At 35.6% G+C, this 18,381-nt stretch overlaps 1 protein-coding gene across 1 annotated transcript in view; it reads right to left on the minus strand.

Annotated features, from left to right (window-relative positions):
- ATP11A (ATPase phospholipid transporting 11A) overlaps positions 1 to 18,381 on the minus strand; it is a 67,783-nt gene that overhangs the window by 15,580 nt on the left and 33,822 nt on the right. Inside the window, exons 14-26 of the mRNA XM_035901164.1 lie at positions 18,178 to 18,351; positions 16,600 to 16,763; positions 16,240 to 16,311; positions 14,432 to 14,505; positions 14,076 to 14,179; positions 12,132 to 12,313; positions 11,258 to 11,509; positions 10,333 to 10,507; positions 9,003 to 9,105; positions 8,602 to 8,747; positions 7,571 to 7,630; positions 5,825 to 5,952; positions 4,181 to 4,316 (exon numbers count right to left, since the gene is read on the minus strand). Of these exons, the coding sequence (XP_035757057.1) occupies positions 4,181 to 4,316; positions 5,825 to 5,952; positions 7,571 to 7,630; positions 8,602 to 8,747; positions 9,003 to 9,105; positions 10,333 to 10,507; positions 11,258 to 11,509; positions 12,132 to 12,313; positions 14,076 to 14,179; positions 14,432 to 14,505; positions 16,240 to 16,311; positions 16,600 to 16,763; positions 18,178 to 18,351 (1,770 nt within the window). The remainder of the gene's footprint in view (positions 1 to 4,180; positions 4,317 to 5,824; positions 5,953 to 7,570; positions 7,631 to 8,601; positions 8,748 to 9,002; positions 9,106 to 10,332; positions 10,508 to 11,257; positions 11,510 to 12,131; positions 12,314 to 14,075; positions 14,180 to 14,431; positions 14,506 to 16,239; positions 16,312 to 16,599; positions 16,764 to 18,177; positions 18,352 to 18,381) is intronic.

An 18,381-nucleotide genomic window follows, 5' to 3' on the forward strand; every position in this document is an offset into this window, starting at 1 on the left:
CATATATTGGAACTGACTGGCTGAGCAATGGCCCTGCTGCAAAGGAAGTTGCAGTGGGGTTACTGTGGACCCCAGGTTGAATACAAGCATACAGTGTGCTCTCGCTATGCATAAGGGAAACTGCAAACAGCTGTACTGGCAAGAACGTGGCCACTGAAGAAAGGTTATTATTCCCATCTACTCAGCTCTAGTGAGGTTGAACCTGGAACACTGTGCCCAGTTTTGGGCCACTCACTTAAAAGATTGGAAGGGATCAAGCGGCAGACAACCAAGGTGGTTAGCAGTCTATGGCTCTCCTGTGAGGAGAGGTTGAAGGACTTAGTCTGGTGGAGGGGAGGTTAAGGAACAACCTAGTAGCTGCCCACAAATATTTGAAGAACAATTACAAAGATGAAGAACTGGAACAAACCTCTCTTCATCAACAAGAAAAATTCTGCTTAGGTATTAGGAGAAATTTCTTTCCCATGAAGGCAGAAAGGCATTGGAACAGGTTGCCCAGGAAGGTTATGGAATCTCCATCCTCAGGGATATTCAAAACTTGAAAAAGACTAGACAAAGTCTTGAGCTACTGCACAAAGCAGGGAGTTGAACCGGATCACCTCCAGGGTCCCTTCCCATCACATTGTTCTATATGAGCTCGCCCAATATTAGACAACAGGGGATCCACATGGGTAAGCAATCACACAAATGTGCTGCCAAGGGAAAAACTCTGAATGGAGACCACAGCCAGCCACAAGACAGAGATCTGTAGGAGAAACCAGGCTGAGATGATCTGATCAACTGGGAATGGAAAATCCTTTAAAAAATAAATAAATGACTGGCTGAAAGATTCATTATTCTGAGTAACCATTTCACTATTTTAAAATTACTCAATGTGTGACCAAGCGTACAGAACGTAAGATGAAGTGCAGAAAACCTTCAGCATTTTGACCTTTTACTTTGATATGTAGTATAACAATTTTACAGGGTCAGGCCATTGCTACAATATTTTGTGTGCCCTAAAAAAAATCTGCAGTTAAAACTGGCCAGGAATCTGGTTCAAGAACTTCAAATTATGCCATTTACCAACTTTCTTCTAGCAGTTAAATTTTACAATACTCTCATGTCATATCTGGCATCTCCTAGAGAGCCCAGTGTCAAAGTTTCTGCATACTAAACAGCTGTGTCCATATTTCCAATAAGAGCTGCTAGATTAAATAAAAAAGTTGAAACAACCTTCTCCTGTCTCTGTAAGGGTAGATAGAAAGCATAAGGCTGCAACCAAACCTTTCACCTACCCATCTTTCTGGCTGAGAAAACGAGGTCATAGCACAGGGACACCAGGCTCCATAATGCTGCTATTCTGGCACAGAGAAAGGTAAGCAGAGCAATATGGGATGGTGTGAGTTATAAAAACCTCACACTGTATTTTCAGCATTGACTATCTCAAGATACCACTCATGTCTTCAGGCTGTGAATCATTCTTTTATAAGTCTGTCTGTTAACATCCAGTTTATTAACAAATATTTTTCTATGCGCTGCTCCCAGACTATCCAAGACTCCTCCTCGTCCTTCTATGACTGTATTTGTTGTATCTTCCATGGTACAATTCATCATTCTACCCACCTCTCTCCCTTCCTGCTGTTTTGTATTCCCCATTCTGTTATTCCTTTTAACTTGGCTACTCATACCTATCTCTGAACGCAGCTTAACAATTATGTTTAATCCACTTTGCATCAAATGTTAAAATAAAAAAAATCACACATGAAATACATTTTATTATATGGGTAAACTAAGATGACATTTACAATCTGCAGCTCATAGAATCATAGAATGTTTTCGGTTGGAAGGGACCCTTAGATGTCAATTATGGTGGGTGCCTTCTTTTCTTCTTACCTTCCTTATGTAGTTGGTCTCTGACTATATGTTTTTACAACACCAACCATGCCATATCCAAAGTGGAACACCATACACAAAACAATTAATAAGAGATAAATCTTTGGCATCTTCGTTTTCTTTTCCAGGCAATGACTGAGGCAGGGATTTATGAAGTAAATCTCAGCGACTAAAAGTACACTTTTCCACAATTCTAGTAACACCACTCTACAGCATGCAAACAGTTTCAAACACATTTCTAAATACTGAGAAACATCCTGGGGGGACTATGTGTGGAAGCAAGCTTAACAGTATGTAAAATTTAGTCTGACACAGGCATCAATCTAAGTGAAAGACATTGACTTTCCTCACTTTTTACTAGTTTTGCAACTGGTGATTAGTTAATTTCTGGAGGGAAAGAAGAATTCAAAATTTTTGCTTCAGCACCTATTTTAACAATTTGGAACCTAACTTGAATCATCATATATAATTTCTAGTATTAGTGTTACCTTCAGCCCGTTTATCCCCTTTCCTGCTTTCTACCTTCTTCCTGTTCCATAATAACATACTGTTGCAGTAAACCTTTCAAATCTTCAAATCTTTCATTGACTTTTTCCAGACATGAGCATAATTTAAATACTTGGAAATAACCATCAATACCAACTAGCATTCATGTATGTATGAACTCACATATGTGTATCTGACTATTCCTGAACATTTTCAAGCCTTTAAATCTAAATTGCAACTCAAAATCTGTAAGTTTTATGCACACACACAAACTTGCATGCTGAATGATGATGAATTTTCTAACCCACTCTGACACTCTAGAATCATAATGCCTCATCAAGCAATGCATTTTATTACCAAATATTAAGATGGGTATCTAGTTGTAGACATACACATTGAAAATTTGGAAATTAGGCACTGCTCTGGCTTTAGAGCTTTATCAAGAAGAACTGGATTTAATATGTGCAACAGAAGTAGAATAAAATTTCAAAAAGGAACCCAGTCAGAATATTTGCAATACAAACCATTTACAAAATGTGTACAGGTATGAGAAGTCTAATTTTCAGGACTATAAATATAAGCCGATGCAGAGCTTTGAACATCTAACAGAGAACATAATGGTACCAGGAAAAGAAGTGCTGCAGTGTACAGTTATATCTAATGGAAATTCATTCTGTCCTTAGAAAAGCTCTTTCTAGCAAGTGTTCCCCCACACACTAGAAGTTAATTTCCCTGATAGATGCCACAAAGATGGTATTTAACAATACTTCAATATTGCATTTCAAGCAAATGTATATGTTACATATAGGCAACAAAATTGTGCCCAGTTTATTTTCTCTCACTTTGAGGGTCTTTTCTAAAGCCATTCAAGCATTTTATAGCATAAACTGTAGTAATAAATTTTCTATAGCAGAGAGAGTCAGCAACAAAATGTAGGTCACAGAAAAGCATAGAACGATATAACAAAACTCAAGGAAGCAAAAGGCATACTTATTTTTTGAAGTTCATGGCTCTTTACCACACCACATACACCTTAATATACTGCATACTCTATAGAAGTTCCTTATATTTTAAGTACTTACAAAGAAGCAATAAAGAACATTTCTATCTGTAGGTTTAAGTGATATTTTGAAATAATTATAGGAAATACTTAACTGCTCTTTAACAGTTTAATTAAAGAACAGTGAAAGATGAAATGGATATCAGGACAAATCCACAATAGTCTTACCATGTGAGTGCTGGTTGTCATTAGCTGGGGATAGGAAGAGAAGCAAGTAGCAAAAAGAAAAAAAAGCACACAAATAAAATAGACCAAAATATCAATGGGTAAAATAAATAAAATGCAAAAGTTCTTAAAATTTGCATTCATGTGACTGCAAAGCAAGTAGATAGATTATTTTAAGCTGCCATAAGTAAAAAATAATTAAAATATTAAAAAGCTTGTTACATTTAAGATCTTTTAGGATCATTCAAAACTACTCTACCAGAAGTCTTTTGATATGTTAATCACATAATCATCAGATGCACATTAAGCATGAAACAGAAAAGTTACTATGTAAATTCTGAAGGAATACTTGTAATTTACAACAGGTATTTCTCCTAAGTTGTATCTAGTCCTATGCCTCTGTTCACTGATACATAGAATTCCTATTATATAGTTCAGACTTTTCTAAACAGATAATCCATCTATCTCACCCTAACTCATAAAACTGTTATCTTTTGTGCTGGAAACCTTGAAGAGAACAATTAAAACTATGTTCATAGCACACTTGACATTAAAAAAATTACCTTTGAGTGACTGATCAAATCCAACACTAACCTGTCCATTGCTGGTCACAATTGTGTTGTCAAACAAGAAATAGGCACCAAAGAAAAATACCACAGCATCAAACACTCCTAGGAATGTCCAATAAATAAATGCACGCCAGCGCAGCAAAGCATTCTTGGCAACATCTCTGTGTAAAACAAGGTATATGCATTCAGTGTCAGCATGTTCAAAAAGCGTAGACAAATGATATCGCTCATTGTTTTTTGAAGGAAAAACCATTAAGAGATTGCATGCAAAACCACCACATTTCCACGTAACAACTGTCTACCACTTCACATCCAAATCCTTCCTGAACATCCCTTCCTTATTTTTTTAATTTAATTTCTACTAAACCTGTTTAATGGCTGCCTGTAATTCAACTTATTTCAATTGTTTGGTAAATTATCCTGTGCTGCACCCTTTTACTTTTCAATCTTTTTACAGAAGGTATCTTTTTTCCAGTATTTGCTGTGCATATGATGATCCACTGTAGATTTTAAATGGAAACACTAGAGGTCTCTGGAGACTTTGCTTTATTTCCTATGGGGTCCTTTTATACAGAGTATTGTAAGAACACGAAGTATTAATTTTATGTGGAACATGCGAAACAAGGATTTTGCAGTTGATTTGAAGCTTCAGAATGTTTTCCCACAAAAAACAGAGGGATTGGTCACTTTAAAAACTGTCTGATGACCATATGAAGTAATTTCTCCACACATATTACCAATATACAGTGCAAAACCAGATGTGACCAACAGTAGCCTCATCTGGCTCAGAATAACTGCACTATTGCCCAAAACAGCTTAGTGATAGACTCTATCAGATATCAAGAAACAAATGTTTTTGACCAAATAACCTCTGCGAGCTTTCAAAAACCAGACAGGTCTTCTGAATGACCATTTCTAAACTGAAAACATTTAAAATATAGAAGAGAAAATAAAAATAGGGGGGTTGGGTTTAAACACTAGTATCTTGTATTCCTCTTCAATTTCATAGCTAAAAACTTATCACTGCATTGATTAACCTTTGGGCATCTAATATTACTTCTCAAAAAATGTCTTCCCTTTGATTATGTACTGTTACCACTCTCTAAAATGTACTGGCTTTGCAGCTACAAGAATCAAAACTGGGCACTGTTCCTAATTTAGATAGCCACATGCAGTTAATTGGCAAGAACTGCATTTCAAGTGGCTAAGAATCTAAACCAGTCACAATTTCAATGCACAGAAGTGAGTCAACAATATGCAGAGGACAATGTTGGAGACCACACAGAATACATCTTATGATACGACACTCTACCACTCAGCCCTCTTTTTTTTCAAAATAAAACACGTATATAGAAGCAGCAGCATGTTCACTCTTTTTTAAAACACTTATGTTCCCCATGGCTACAAATCATATTTTGATCTGTAGAACAGTAATTTCTATTTTGCTCTCACTCACTAATATAGCGAATGGATTGCAGTATGTGAATATACATATAAAAATACATGTGCATCTATTGTAGTTTATAGACTTTGCACAAGGTCTTCAACCCTTCTGTTGCACTGATGTTCTACCGCAACCTTGTACAGAAATCCTGAGGACTTCGGTTATAACAGAGGTAGATTCCACAACTGAACAGTCAAACTTTGGGGCATAACATATTAATTTTACCTGTATAGGGAAGGCTCTCTCTTGAGTGTGTCTGCACTGACATGTTGTTCCATTAGACCGTACAAGAGGATAGGAAGGGAAGTGAAGCTGATATTGTACAGTGTTAGATACGCAGTATCGTATAAAGTCTGGAGATGGAAAAGAATTAAATCAGCTAGTTTTAATTTTAAAACACAACCCACTGCATGACACTTTATTTTAAATGAATGAGTCAACTTCTTCAGAAAAAACAAACTATATCCCTTCACAGTGGAGGCACATATCCCTGAGCAGCTGCTAACTCATGTAAGGCACAACTCTGCACTTTGCACCCAAACCCACGGGGTTGGACTAGATGATCTCCCGAGGTCCCTTCCAACCCTTGCGATTCTGTGATTCATCTGGAGAACAAAAGCTCAACTATAAGATCGATTTAGTAGCCTGGTCCACATATCAGCCCCTCCTATTGTTTCAACTCTAAGACCAACTCCAAAGTAGTGAAACTGAACAACAGCAGATTCCTGTTGAGGCAGAAATTCCTCTCTGCGACATCCACCTCCCCCCTTTTATCTCCTCCATGTCTACATGGAAACATGCAGGGAGAAAGGGGGGGTACTCCAGAGGTTCTTCAGCTGTGGGTGACTGCAATGCGTTGTACAAAGAAACACCCCGACATGTCTTTGATTCTTCTTCCCTCCAAACTACTTTTCCACGTATGTATCATCATTGTAACTAGCACTCAAACTTATTACATCACCCCATAGAAAGAGTTGTTTATTTCCCAAAACCTATTTGGTGATCATTTATGCCATACAAAATGCTATCACACACACCCCCCTTTGATTCAGAATTATATTTAACACTCAACAAGAAATTTTACAACTAAATCTTCATGAGCACATGCTTTCGTATCTAAATCCTAATAATGCCTGATAAAAACCTATGAAGTTTTCAGTGGTCATTTGAAATTAAAGCCAAAACAGACCAAAAAACCAGTTCTGTCATTTTTACTCCTCCTACAGCTTTCTTTTGAGACATTCCACAAATTCAAAGCAACAGTACTATTTTCTCCCAATTAAATCCTCCTCTTGTCCAGTTTAATCCTGAAAACTTAACCCTCTTTTCATCTAAGTCCAGTCATTCATTCCTTTGTTTTTTGCTCTCTCATTCAGAAGAAAGAGGAGGTAGATTTTTCTGCACAAATTAGAAAAAAGCAAAGAGCAAATAAACAAAAATTTAGAAGGGAGAATACTGGATCCTCTCCTGAATGATGGCACTTTTCTAGTGAGCAGCAGTTCACTTTTCCTCTATCTTTCTGTATTTACTTTTCCTTTTCCACTAATCAAATGCCACTATTTGTCTGAAGTTTGCAAACTAGACTACTAGCTTATTCTTCCATTTTCGTTCTGAATTCTAAAGATGAACAACTAGTTCAATCCTTATCTTTCAGGATTGCCTCTGTCCATGTTCAATAAGCTTAAACCTAATAGACATTTCACTTTGCACTGCCATTTCCAAATTTTGGTTTCCTGTATTCTTTGACTTTGAAAATAAACATAGTTTTTACGATAATTAATAAAATTTGTTTCTGTAACTTAACTGGAATTGCCACTGAAAACCATATGAACCAAAAGTGATGCTTTTGGTTTTGTAATGTGTAAACAAACGTAGAAATTTTCTCAGCTGAACAGGCACAGTGTTAAAGGATGTATTTTAAAAAAAAATGCCAAAGAGAAAATGTGGCAGTGAGGGAAAAGAACAACTAACCTGTTGTGAAAACCCACAGAAGAACTGATATAAAAACTGAGGAAAAATGAAGCAGACATTCTGAAAGGCAAAGCGACACAGTCATCAAGTGAAATATATGCACTAATTTATATGCTGTACAATGCTATATCTAGGTATAACATAGTTTTACAACACTAGTAATGTAAACACTGCAGGAACAGCAGAAAGAGCTGCATACATTAAACATCAACATTCTCAACTTACAGTAGTACTGTTATGAAAAATACTTAAAATATTTTGAAAGCAAACTTATATGGTTACAGTTTCAAAATTCAAGGGCAATGAATTTTGTGATCCAGGAGCACAGTTCAGTTAAGGCAAGGCAAATAAGGTACAATCCACAGTAGGACACAAACTGTGATAAGCGAGCACGGATACTCTGGTTAGCATGGTTCCCAGCAAAGTAATTTTAAGATGTTTCTAGCTGTGACCCCAGATTTCCTCCTCTCCTAACTATACATATAGTCAAACACTAAGACCTTAAAGGTTCCTTTCTATAATCTTCCATTGCTTACTGAAAGAACTTCGACTGGATCCCAAAATTTAGACATAACAAAACTGTCTAAACAGGGAGATGCACATTATAAAGTTTCTCCACCTACACTACCCTGATGAATTTAGAAACTAATATAAATTAAGTTATGCTAAGTTCTCAAATCCTACTTCCAATTTGATTTAAAAGGCCACTGTAGAGAGAACCCAGAAGGTACTGAAAACAAGTAGAACAGTCTATGTTGGAATTTGTGAGAGGGGGGTAAAAAAAAAAAAAAAAAAGGCAAATTTCTCTTTTAAACATACCATATGATATAGAATATATCTACATAAAAGCTATTTCACTTCATGGTCTGGATAAAAGCAATAATCCCATTTCAGCTTTGCATCTGGCACTCAGCAAAATCTCTTTATGGAATTATTGCTTTTTTGTACCATTGACTGCGCAAACGGTATATAGTTAGATATTACCATGTAAGTTTTTGAGATTTACGTAATTAGAATAAGCATTCTCCTACCTTATAAAAGAAGTATTGCACAAGTTCAGATATCCTAACATAATAAAAATGCCCATGAACAAGCAACATTTTTTTCAAATGTTTAAATTTAGGTATTGCATAGTCACTGTTTCTCGCTGCTTGACGACCTTCTTTGCCAATGATTCCTTTAAAAAAAAGTGATGAAGCTGTTTAATAATTGAAGAACTATTTCAAAGATACAATTATTTGAAAAATTACATAATAATTCTATGACAAACATCTAGTAAGAGATCACCACTGTATCTCCTAAAATTCCTGGGGTAAATTCACTAAAATTCTACAAAATGTATAACCTGATTCTTTGAGACTTCCTGTTTTTAAGAAGTAAATGGGTTTTTTCGTCATTTCGCTTGAACTTATAGTCTAAAAAGCACACTTACCTATACCAACATGTGCTTCTAGAATCATACTGACATCATTTGCTCCATCACCAATTGCTAATGTGATAGGATGCTCCTTTGATAACTTAATCAATTTTACAATCTGGAAAAAAATAGTATTAAAAGCTCTTCTCTGTAATGATTTGGTTATTTTGCATGAGTGTACGATTAATTAAAAATGACCAACACGATTACATATGAAATTCTGTGAAGGGACACAAAACCAATATTACCCAAAGCAACTACTACGCATAAAGATCACGGTAGTGTCTTCATACTGAAAGTATTTGTTCCAGATATAAAATAATATTTTTCAAATACTTCCAAACTATTTTGAAAGAGATGGACAAGAGAAAGGAAGAGCAGAAGAAAGGAAGATGCTGCTGAGATTGCTTAATGCTGTGTAACTGCATTAATAAATTAAAAGGGTTCCAGAGGCAGAGCATACAATTTCAAAGAAATCCTGAAACTAGAGACTGAAAGATTCTTAACTGTGCTGAAATTTCTTCTTACTATTTGAGAAAAGATAATAGGACTCTGTATATATCTAAACACTGTTGACATAGAAACTGTCCAAAAATTTGATTTCAGACCTCTCCATTATGATTGATCACCTCTGTAAATTTGGTACTGAGTCAGCTGCAACTAAAAACTTCTACAAACTTCTCGTGAGAGTCACTGGCTAAATAAATTTGTTAAGATGAATAAGGGCTACTACATATGCTATTCCTGAGCGCTGAGAAAAAGACGTGACAGTTTGAAAGGAAAAAAGAAGTGTATATTCCAATGTTTGTCTCCATTAAAAGTTCTTCAGCTATACTGAGAAGAAGTTTCAGTGATGGAAGGGGTATGCTTTTACTTGATACAAACTCGTATACAACAGTCAATAAGTATTTAAAAATGATAACGCACTCATATTTCTGTCTGGATTCTTCTTTCTTGGCTTCCCACTTATGATAAAAATAGAGAAGAAATACCATTCTACAGTATTAAATAATGGAGGTTCCTGTAGTATCAACAGACAGTAGACTATTCAAAGCTTGTTAGGTTAAAAAGGAAGCAATTAGTTCAGTTCGTTAAATATGTTCATTTATCAGCAGGTACCAACCATAAAATTTGCACAATATGTACATAAATCAAATTCAGGTGCACAGCTGGGTGCCATTTTAGCATACCATTCTCTAAATTGCTTGCCAGTAGAAATTTTCCCCTCTCCCTTTTTTTTTTGCTTTTTCCATTTTATGTTATCATAGTAAGTCACACACAATATTAACTTGCAGTATTTAGATATGTGCACAGCTAACAGACAATTATGAAATGAAATACAAACCTGTGCTTTTTGCAGAGGTGCCATTCGACAGCATAACACTGCACTGCAGTTCCTGCAAATTTCAAGAAAGAGCTCTCTGTAGTTACCAGAGCTCCCGTCTTGTCTTGGCTTCATTATTAATGATAATGCTGCTCCATCAATAATTAAACCATAATCTTGCATATCAGTTGAAAGTCTGTTCAGGGATAAAATATAAACTAAGAGTCACTGTAAAATTCTCAGACATATTTTAAATCTGGTAATAGCTCTTTTGTCAATATTAATTAATGAAAAAAGAATGAGTATGGAATACTGCAAAATTAATACGTTTCAAGGAAATCACTTCTGTATACATAATACCTATCCTTCTTTGGATATTCAAAATACACAGAAGTCAATGGTTTCTTTAGAATTTAAGGCACTTTAAGTATTTTTATGCACACCAGAATATTTAGTACTATGCTGTTGCCTGTTACCTGTCTGTAAGTGTAGCATCATCTTCCCTAGAAATAGCTCAGTAGGGTGAAACATTGTTGCTCCCTGTGGCCTTGGTCTTATCAAGAAAGTCACATCGCATACTAATACTAATTACAGGAATAAATCATATCTGCTTCCTTTTTAAAAGTTAGAAACAGTATTCTGCTTTACTATCATTTTTGCAGAGAATAAATATTTGTGCAGTGGAAAAATATATAGTTAAACTGTCAGTTGTGATTTTTCTTTTAACAGTTAAAGCAGTACCAGTAATGACATAGAGAAAGAACCATGACTGTGAAAAATTAAACTTATGTGGAAAAAACTTAATTGCCATACAGTAATTCACACTTTAACAACAGAAACTGAAACATAGCATATTGCATCTCTTAAGGTAATTGATCGATCATTTAATTGTTTATGAAATGCACAGAAGCCCATTCCTGGCTTAAAAATTCAACTTCTTCCTTACCCTGAGAAAGTATCCCTGGTTAAGCTGCCACTGTGCCTTAGGACAGTTTTGCTAAGGTCAAAAAGCACATCGTGTAAACTCTGTTCTTCGATTTTCTTTGTGGTTAGCTCAAGTATCTGTGTATTTCTCCGGAACAGTTTGCAAGCATAGCAAGCAGCTGCAGCAGTCTCCATTTTGTCTCCCGTCAGAACCCAAACTTTAATTCCAGCTTTCTGGAGTGCTTCAATAGTGTCAGCAGCTTTTTCTTGTAATCTGTGAAGTCAATTGACAACATACATCGATGGATTGCTTGGAAATGAGAAATTCAGAGGTCCTTGTTGAAAGGTTTCCATAACCAAATAAAAAAACATCAACAAAAAGTTATCAGATCTAAGAATTTTCCCCAAGGTGTAAATGTTAAAATGTTTAGAGGAGTAGCACATTATAAATAATTAGTTTTGACACTTTCAAAGTACTCAAAGTTTCACCTTTCATTTATATAGCCTAAAAGACAAGATGCTTCATTCCCCAAATACTTAAAATATTTTCAGTGCTTTCAGCTAATGACATCAAACAGCGAAGTACTGCTGGGTTATTAAAGTTACCTCCCAGTTTCAACAGTTTCTGAATTTTTTAAGTCCTAAAGAGACTTCCTTCATTTCCTCAATACCCGTTTTGTGGCTTTAATATACAGATCTTTGTACACTTAACTATTGTTACTGACTTACTAATTTATAAAGTTACCATTTGTAACTTTAGTAAGCGAAGGGTATAGAATTGATTCAAATAAAGGGTCTTTCAAATAAATATCTAATCCAGAAAAAGAGTTACAAGACAGTCTTCAACTATTCAACTTCAACTTCACTAAACATAAGAAACTAAGAAATGTACTAACCGATCTTCAACAGCTGTAGCACCAAGTAAAATAAAATCTCTTTCTATCTTCTCATAAACTTCTGCCAATTTCTTTTCCCGGTCCTGGAGGGCCAACTTTGCATTCTGAAGCAGTTTCTGTGCATTGCTATATTCTTCTGCCGTGAGCTTTTTATAGGCAACACACAATGTTCGCAGTCCCTCCTAAAGAATGTAATCAAAAGAAACAAAATGCCTCTTAGAAAACTCTTCTTAAGACTTCTTGCTGGTGTTTCTGATGGAATATTGAAAGATTTGAATGATTTTTTTTGAAGAGTCCCCCTACTGACTTTTACAGTGACATGAGTGTAGTATAGACTAGTACAGTGTAGTCTAGACTAGAACATGGGTCAGCTTGATTCTGTGCTGCCCTGGAAGGACTTACAATTGAGGGACAAACCTCAGTCCTCCAGAAGAGAAACAGCTCAGCGACCCAACTGGATGTATGAGATTACCCGGGAAAAGAGAGTCAAGGTAAAGGTTTCCTTCCCTATGTGTATAATTAGGCAGGATGAGTCAGAATAAATAACAATAATATAAATAGTAGCTCTGCAGAGCCTGATTTTGATGCTGTGTTGCAGCAGAGACAGGGACAAAACATCACAGAGGGTGTTGAAAGTGAAAATCTGACTGTGCCATTTCAGTCAAGTGAAAAGTAGAATTTACCTGTGGGTGTTTCAGACCGGATTACACTTTTAGACTGTGTGGTGAATAAAAAAGGGAATATATAGACTGTAAGGTGGGAAAAAGCTGCTACAACACAGAAAGGAAGTTTTGCCACCTGACATATATTGCCTCTCACAACACCATTTAACTGGCACTTTATCTTCATAAACTTTAATTCAGTACATCTTTATATGTATAGTTACGTATTACCAATGCCATAAGAGGTATTAAAAAATCTCCCTGACTTGCTATTGATAAGGGCAGATGCCAGGTGTCTGCTTGTATCTTCTTTCAGAAGCTTCTGTTGTACAACCCAGCCCTATTTCCAATTATCCAGGATGAAGAAATGGCTCTTGGTCTGGATTTCTCTCTTGGCAGGCACTGGATAGGTATGATATGTAAACACTTCCTTCAGTTTCACTAGCCTCCTTCACCTGTAATTATCAGACAGCTGTTTCATATAGTAAAGCTTAGCAAAGCACTTTGGCAAAGAGTTTTGAAGTTTCCCTTCAGAAGAAAAGCACGTAACACTGTAGGTATTTTTTCACATACCTGTAATAATACTTTGCTCTCGAGTACTGGATGCCAGCAAATTTTACCCTATTTATAAGACTGGCAGTCATACTCCATTGCAATGGGTTCTGCATATTTTTGGCAGAATTCAGTATTTCACAACTCCAAACACAACCTTTTAGTTAAAACCAAGTTCTGAGTTTCTTTTAAAGATGATCAGGTAGTTCATAGTTCATTTTTAGCAAGCAAAAATGTAAGTGTAAGGATGATCACTGCACTGTTCCCCTGTATGAAGCGCATTTGTTGCTACATTGTGCTCCAATGGATTTTCTTTTTTAATAACTTGTAGTAATCAAAGGCAGCAAATCACAATTGCTAAGTCTGAGAACTGAAGGCAGGGATGAGATTTTCAGTGAAGTTTTTCACTTTTCTTTCATTCAAAAGTTAATTCAAACCACCACAGTTGTGAAAGTGCCATACTAAAAAGCTAACTGATGACCTCTGGTATAAGACACTGCTGTGCATACCTAATGCATTCATATCTCACCACAACTGCCATTTGGAAGACAGATTCAAATAAGGGAGTAACACAGACTGCTACCCATGCAGCCTGTGTGCACTTTGGCATAGAATAATCTCGGTGCCTGGGAAGACAAATCTGTTACCAGATCAAGCAGGAGGTAAGGACACAATTATTTTTTTTTTGACACTGATATCACATGAACAGATGAACAAAATGGAATCTTACCACTGCATTGCGTTCAACTCTGGATCGTATTTGGTCAATTTTGCCTTCTTTAACTCTAGGAAATATGGAAGAATCTGCTCCCTTACAAAACAGAAATATATCACCTAAAAGAGACAGCATATGGAATTCAAAATAGCCAGATACATCTTTCTTCAAAAAAACATCCAAATTAATAAGTCTTCAAAAAAACTTCTTCCAACTTTTTTATAACATTTGCACTCATGCTGGTGGCCCGGTCCCCTTTTTTATAAAGAAAGGTACACAGACTGTGATTAATGCTTAACTCTTTGCTAAACCTGAAATGAATTCAAGTGAAACAAAACCAGCTAAGATGAAACAGAATTTGACAGCCCTACCTGTTGAAGATTTAACAATTACACTCATTCGCCGTCTCACAGAATCAAAACTCAAAACCTCTAATAATTCAAACCTGAAACAGAAACAGAATATTTTTTAAACAATTCTGCTTTTCCAGATCCCCAAACTGGTTATTATGACTTCGAGCATGTCAAATAAAACATGACTTCTAACACAGAAAATTATGTTGAGTACTATGGAATATGGAACTAGTAGAGAATGAAACAGCAGGTTACAAACAATAAATAGGGGAGGCCCTCAGCTCCTAATTACTTAAAACAGAATTAGCATGACATTTATAAGTACCTTTGGATGTATAGTCAATATAATTTATTTAAGCAGAAGACTAGAAACCTTTATACTGCTACTGCTTATAACGTAAGTAAATTCCTACCTGTAATACCTAGGCATGGTCTTAGAACTTGAAATGCATAAGTGTTTGCATACAAGTCTTTGTTTAACATTTTTCTAATTTTGACGACACATATCTCCCAAAAGTGCCCACCTAATTTCATGAATCTTGCTCAAGTGTTGACCAACACATTATTCAAGTGAAAAAACATTTGTTTTTACTGGTTCTATATTTGCCATTGTTTTTATTCTACATTCCTTTCCTTTCTAGGAGGAAAAATGAACACAAGCTCCTGCTGTATTGTTTATGTATAATTCATCAGTTTATATACTTTATCATTTACCCTCTTACTTATTTCTTTTTGTCTGAGAGCGCCCCCCTTTTTCCGGCAGAAACATAAGCATCCAAATCATTAAACCTAATCTTTTCAGGATTCATCTGTTAATGCTTTGCTTATAAAACAGATCTGCTTATTTAATTAGATCATTGAGTTCTAAGTCCTTACAACAGCCTGGGATTCAAACCTGTGCAAGGCCACAGTGTTTATTTTATTAAAAGTTACAACCGATTCTAACAAGGACCTGGACCAGGCATATATCTACAAACTGTGATGCATTTTGGAGAAAATTCCTAATAATTATAGTGCTTTCATAAATCACCAAATTATACCGACTCCAGTTCTTATGAGCTGAGCCACAAAAGTCTGAAGTAACCTTCAAGAAAAATCCTCCATATAACCCTAAAAGGGGGAAAAATAACAGCAGGGTTCCTACATTTGTGTCCAAGAGTCCCTATGTAGTTAGCAGAGTACGCATGCAGGAAGAGACAGATATACAACAGCCTTAACCAGTAGACATCTGTTGAAGTGTAAGGTAACATTTTCGGAAGTATGTACATCCCATTAAACTGCTGTACTACTTCAATGTTATTGAAAATTTTACTCATATTATGGAGTATAAGATTTATTCTGCATGTCGAATGAAAATGACAAAAAAAAGCAGTACCTGTTTTAAATTTTCTTCAAACCAGCTATAAAATTTTATTCTATAGATATTACCCTCCTGTAAATTATATAGATTATTTGTGAATAACAACTGGGGTACATACAATTTTCTTTTAAGAAAACATTATTTACCATGTAAGAAAGGAAAAATACCCATAATTACTAAAACTTTTAGGAACTATTAGATTAGGTCACAAACCCCACACCACACTTCTGTTGTTATATTAACATTTCATATTGCATATGCTGTCAAACTAACAGACTAAGTGAAAATACAGAATTACAGGTTCTATTAAAATTATAAATATTAGTAGATAATTTATTTTTCTACTAAAATGTACAATTTCTGACTTTTTTGAATTAAAAATTAATGTATAGGGCAAGAATGATTTATTAAAGACATCAGTAAAAACTCCTCATCAGTCTATTTTGTTATATTTTTAACCACTCACTTCTCTATGTTATTTTCCCGATTTAAGATCTCCATAAAATTGTCCTTCAGCCTTAGATAGGTGTAACCGAGTCTGTAAAATGAAACACACATCAAGAAAATGAATACAACAAATAAATAATTATCCAGTTTAAGTATGTCATAAGAACTTAAGACTGAGCATGTCTTCTGGAAAAAAAAAACCAACCAAACTCTTTTTATTTGATACATGAATATAAATAATCACGACTGTATGTTAAGAAAATCATCAGCTCTAGATGAGTTGGTGTTTCTTATTACGACTTTTGTGCTGAAAAAAATTTTGAACTTCAGTGATTATATCTCTAAATTTAAAAAGTGTAATACCTAATTACACACATACCTCTGTATTCCCTCAACTAAAGCAACTTCATCAGGTGATGATGAAATATATATACAAGACCTTCTCGAGAGCTGGTTTTTCTTCAATCCATCTACACTGTCATCATCTTTTACCTGAACAGTGTGGCAAAGACAAAGAGCTCGGAAAAATAGCTCCTCTCTCTCCTAAAAAATAAAAGGAATGGTTGTCATTATGTGCGATCACTTTCAAGTATTCCTTTGAAACCTTTTCTTTTGGAAGGTTAGCAATGTCAGTGATTACTGCTATTTATTATCAGATAAAGGCAGTGTCACAGGTCACCTGCCCTTTAGGGGGAGGCAAGTCTTTCCCAATGCTAACCACACAACTGCTTAATAGCTGCTAGTGCTGCTAGCACTGAAAGTCAAGCTACTGATGCCCAAAAAAGACAGCACACATCTTTTGCCTCATCTGAGTGCCTAGATCTGGCTAAAGATTTTTTGGTTTTTTTTTTACTTTTGCTTAAACTTTATTAAATATTAGTCAAGGTACAATTTTAGGAGTCCTGAGTCCAGAAAGAGGGACACAGCACCTAGAGCGCTAATGTTAAGAGGCTTTACAGATTTCAATTTTTTACACGCTTGAACACCTCTCAGAGCTATATAAAATAAAAGGATTGTGGACATTTTGGCAGGTGGAGCCAACCAAATTCCATAAAGTTTCAGATGGTTTGGTAATGACAGCTTCTGATACCAGAAAGAAATTTCTATTTCACAGATACCTGGGTGTGTTCTACCTGTATCTTTGTGTCTGAATCTTATTCTTCTGTGCTGTTCAATACAAACTGTGTCATTGTAATTTCAAGATAAAAACACAATGTACCCTGGGACCACATTCTGAGGGCCATAGGTGAGAGCCATAAGGCTGATGAATTACGCCAACACATTTTAGGAGGCCTTGTTTTGCCATAGTGAAGGGTATGGCCAAAGTATCATTTGAGACTGTATTGATATATTTAAAAATATATTGTCCTTAGGCTATGATTATCCTGGTCATTTACACCCTGCTCATCAGCTGACATGTGAAGTCTCTTTAACTTTCAACTAACTTTGCTTTACACAGCAAAAAAAGCCACAGCACATCCATGCTGCGTGTCACACATTTCAGATGTGGCTGTATTAAGTCACATTTAAAAGAAAGTTAACTTGATCATAAACCATTCTCTGGCCACATCTGCACCCAGTGATGACTAAGTAAGTGTATTGAGCACTCATTTTCCTCCTTGAGGAGTTTCCTGCCTTGCTTTACCTATTCTAGCTAATGTTAAACAGAAACCAGCTATTACATTTCTTTAGCTATTAACCAGATAAAGTTATGTATTTCTGGGTTTTATTTAATTCAGTTTTACAGCTGCAGTAAGTTGGGAAGCTTCCTATTAAGCCTTTAAATCTTACTCTAAACTAGGAAAGGAAAACATCTATGTTGTGGTGCATTTCCTGCCATTATCTACTTTGATTAGTGAAATTCAAGGATGCTATATTTCTAATAGTCCCTTTGTCTGCACAGTCCAATTTTCATGTTTCACTGTGAAAAACAAGAATGTAGAAAGAGTCATCATACCTTTCCACTCCCTCCTGGAGAAGAATCAATCATATCAATGCCTGTACAATCATGGAGAATTTGGCCATTGCAGATAACATGGGGTATGTAAACATGCCCTTCAATGCAACATTCTACAAATTCCATGTTGTTCTCAGTTAATGTTCCTGTTTTATCTGTGAAGACATACTCAATCTGCAAATGAGCACAAATTAAAAACAGCAG

The sequence above is a fragment of the Egretta garzetta genome, unplaced genomic scaffold, assembly GCF_000687185.1.
Source record: "Egretta garzetta isolate BGI_Z169 unplaced genomic scaffold, ASM68718v1 scaffold168, whole genome shotgun sequence".
In the NCBI taxonomy this organism is placed as follows: Eukaryota; Metazoa; Chordata; class Aves; order Pelecaniformes; family Ardeidae; genus Egretta; species Egretta garzetta.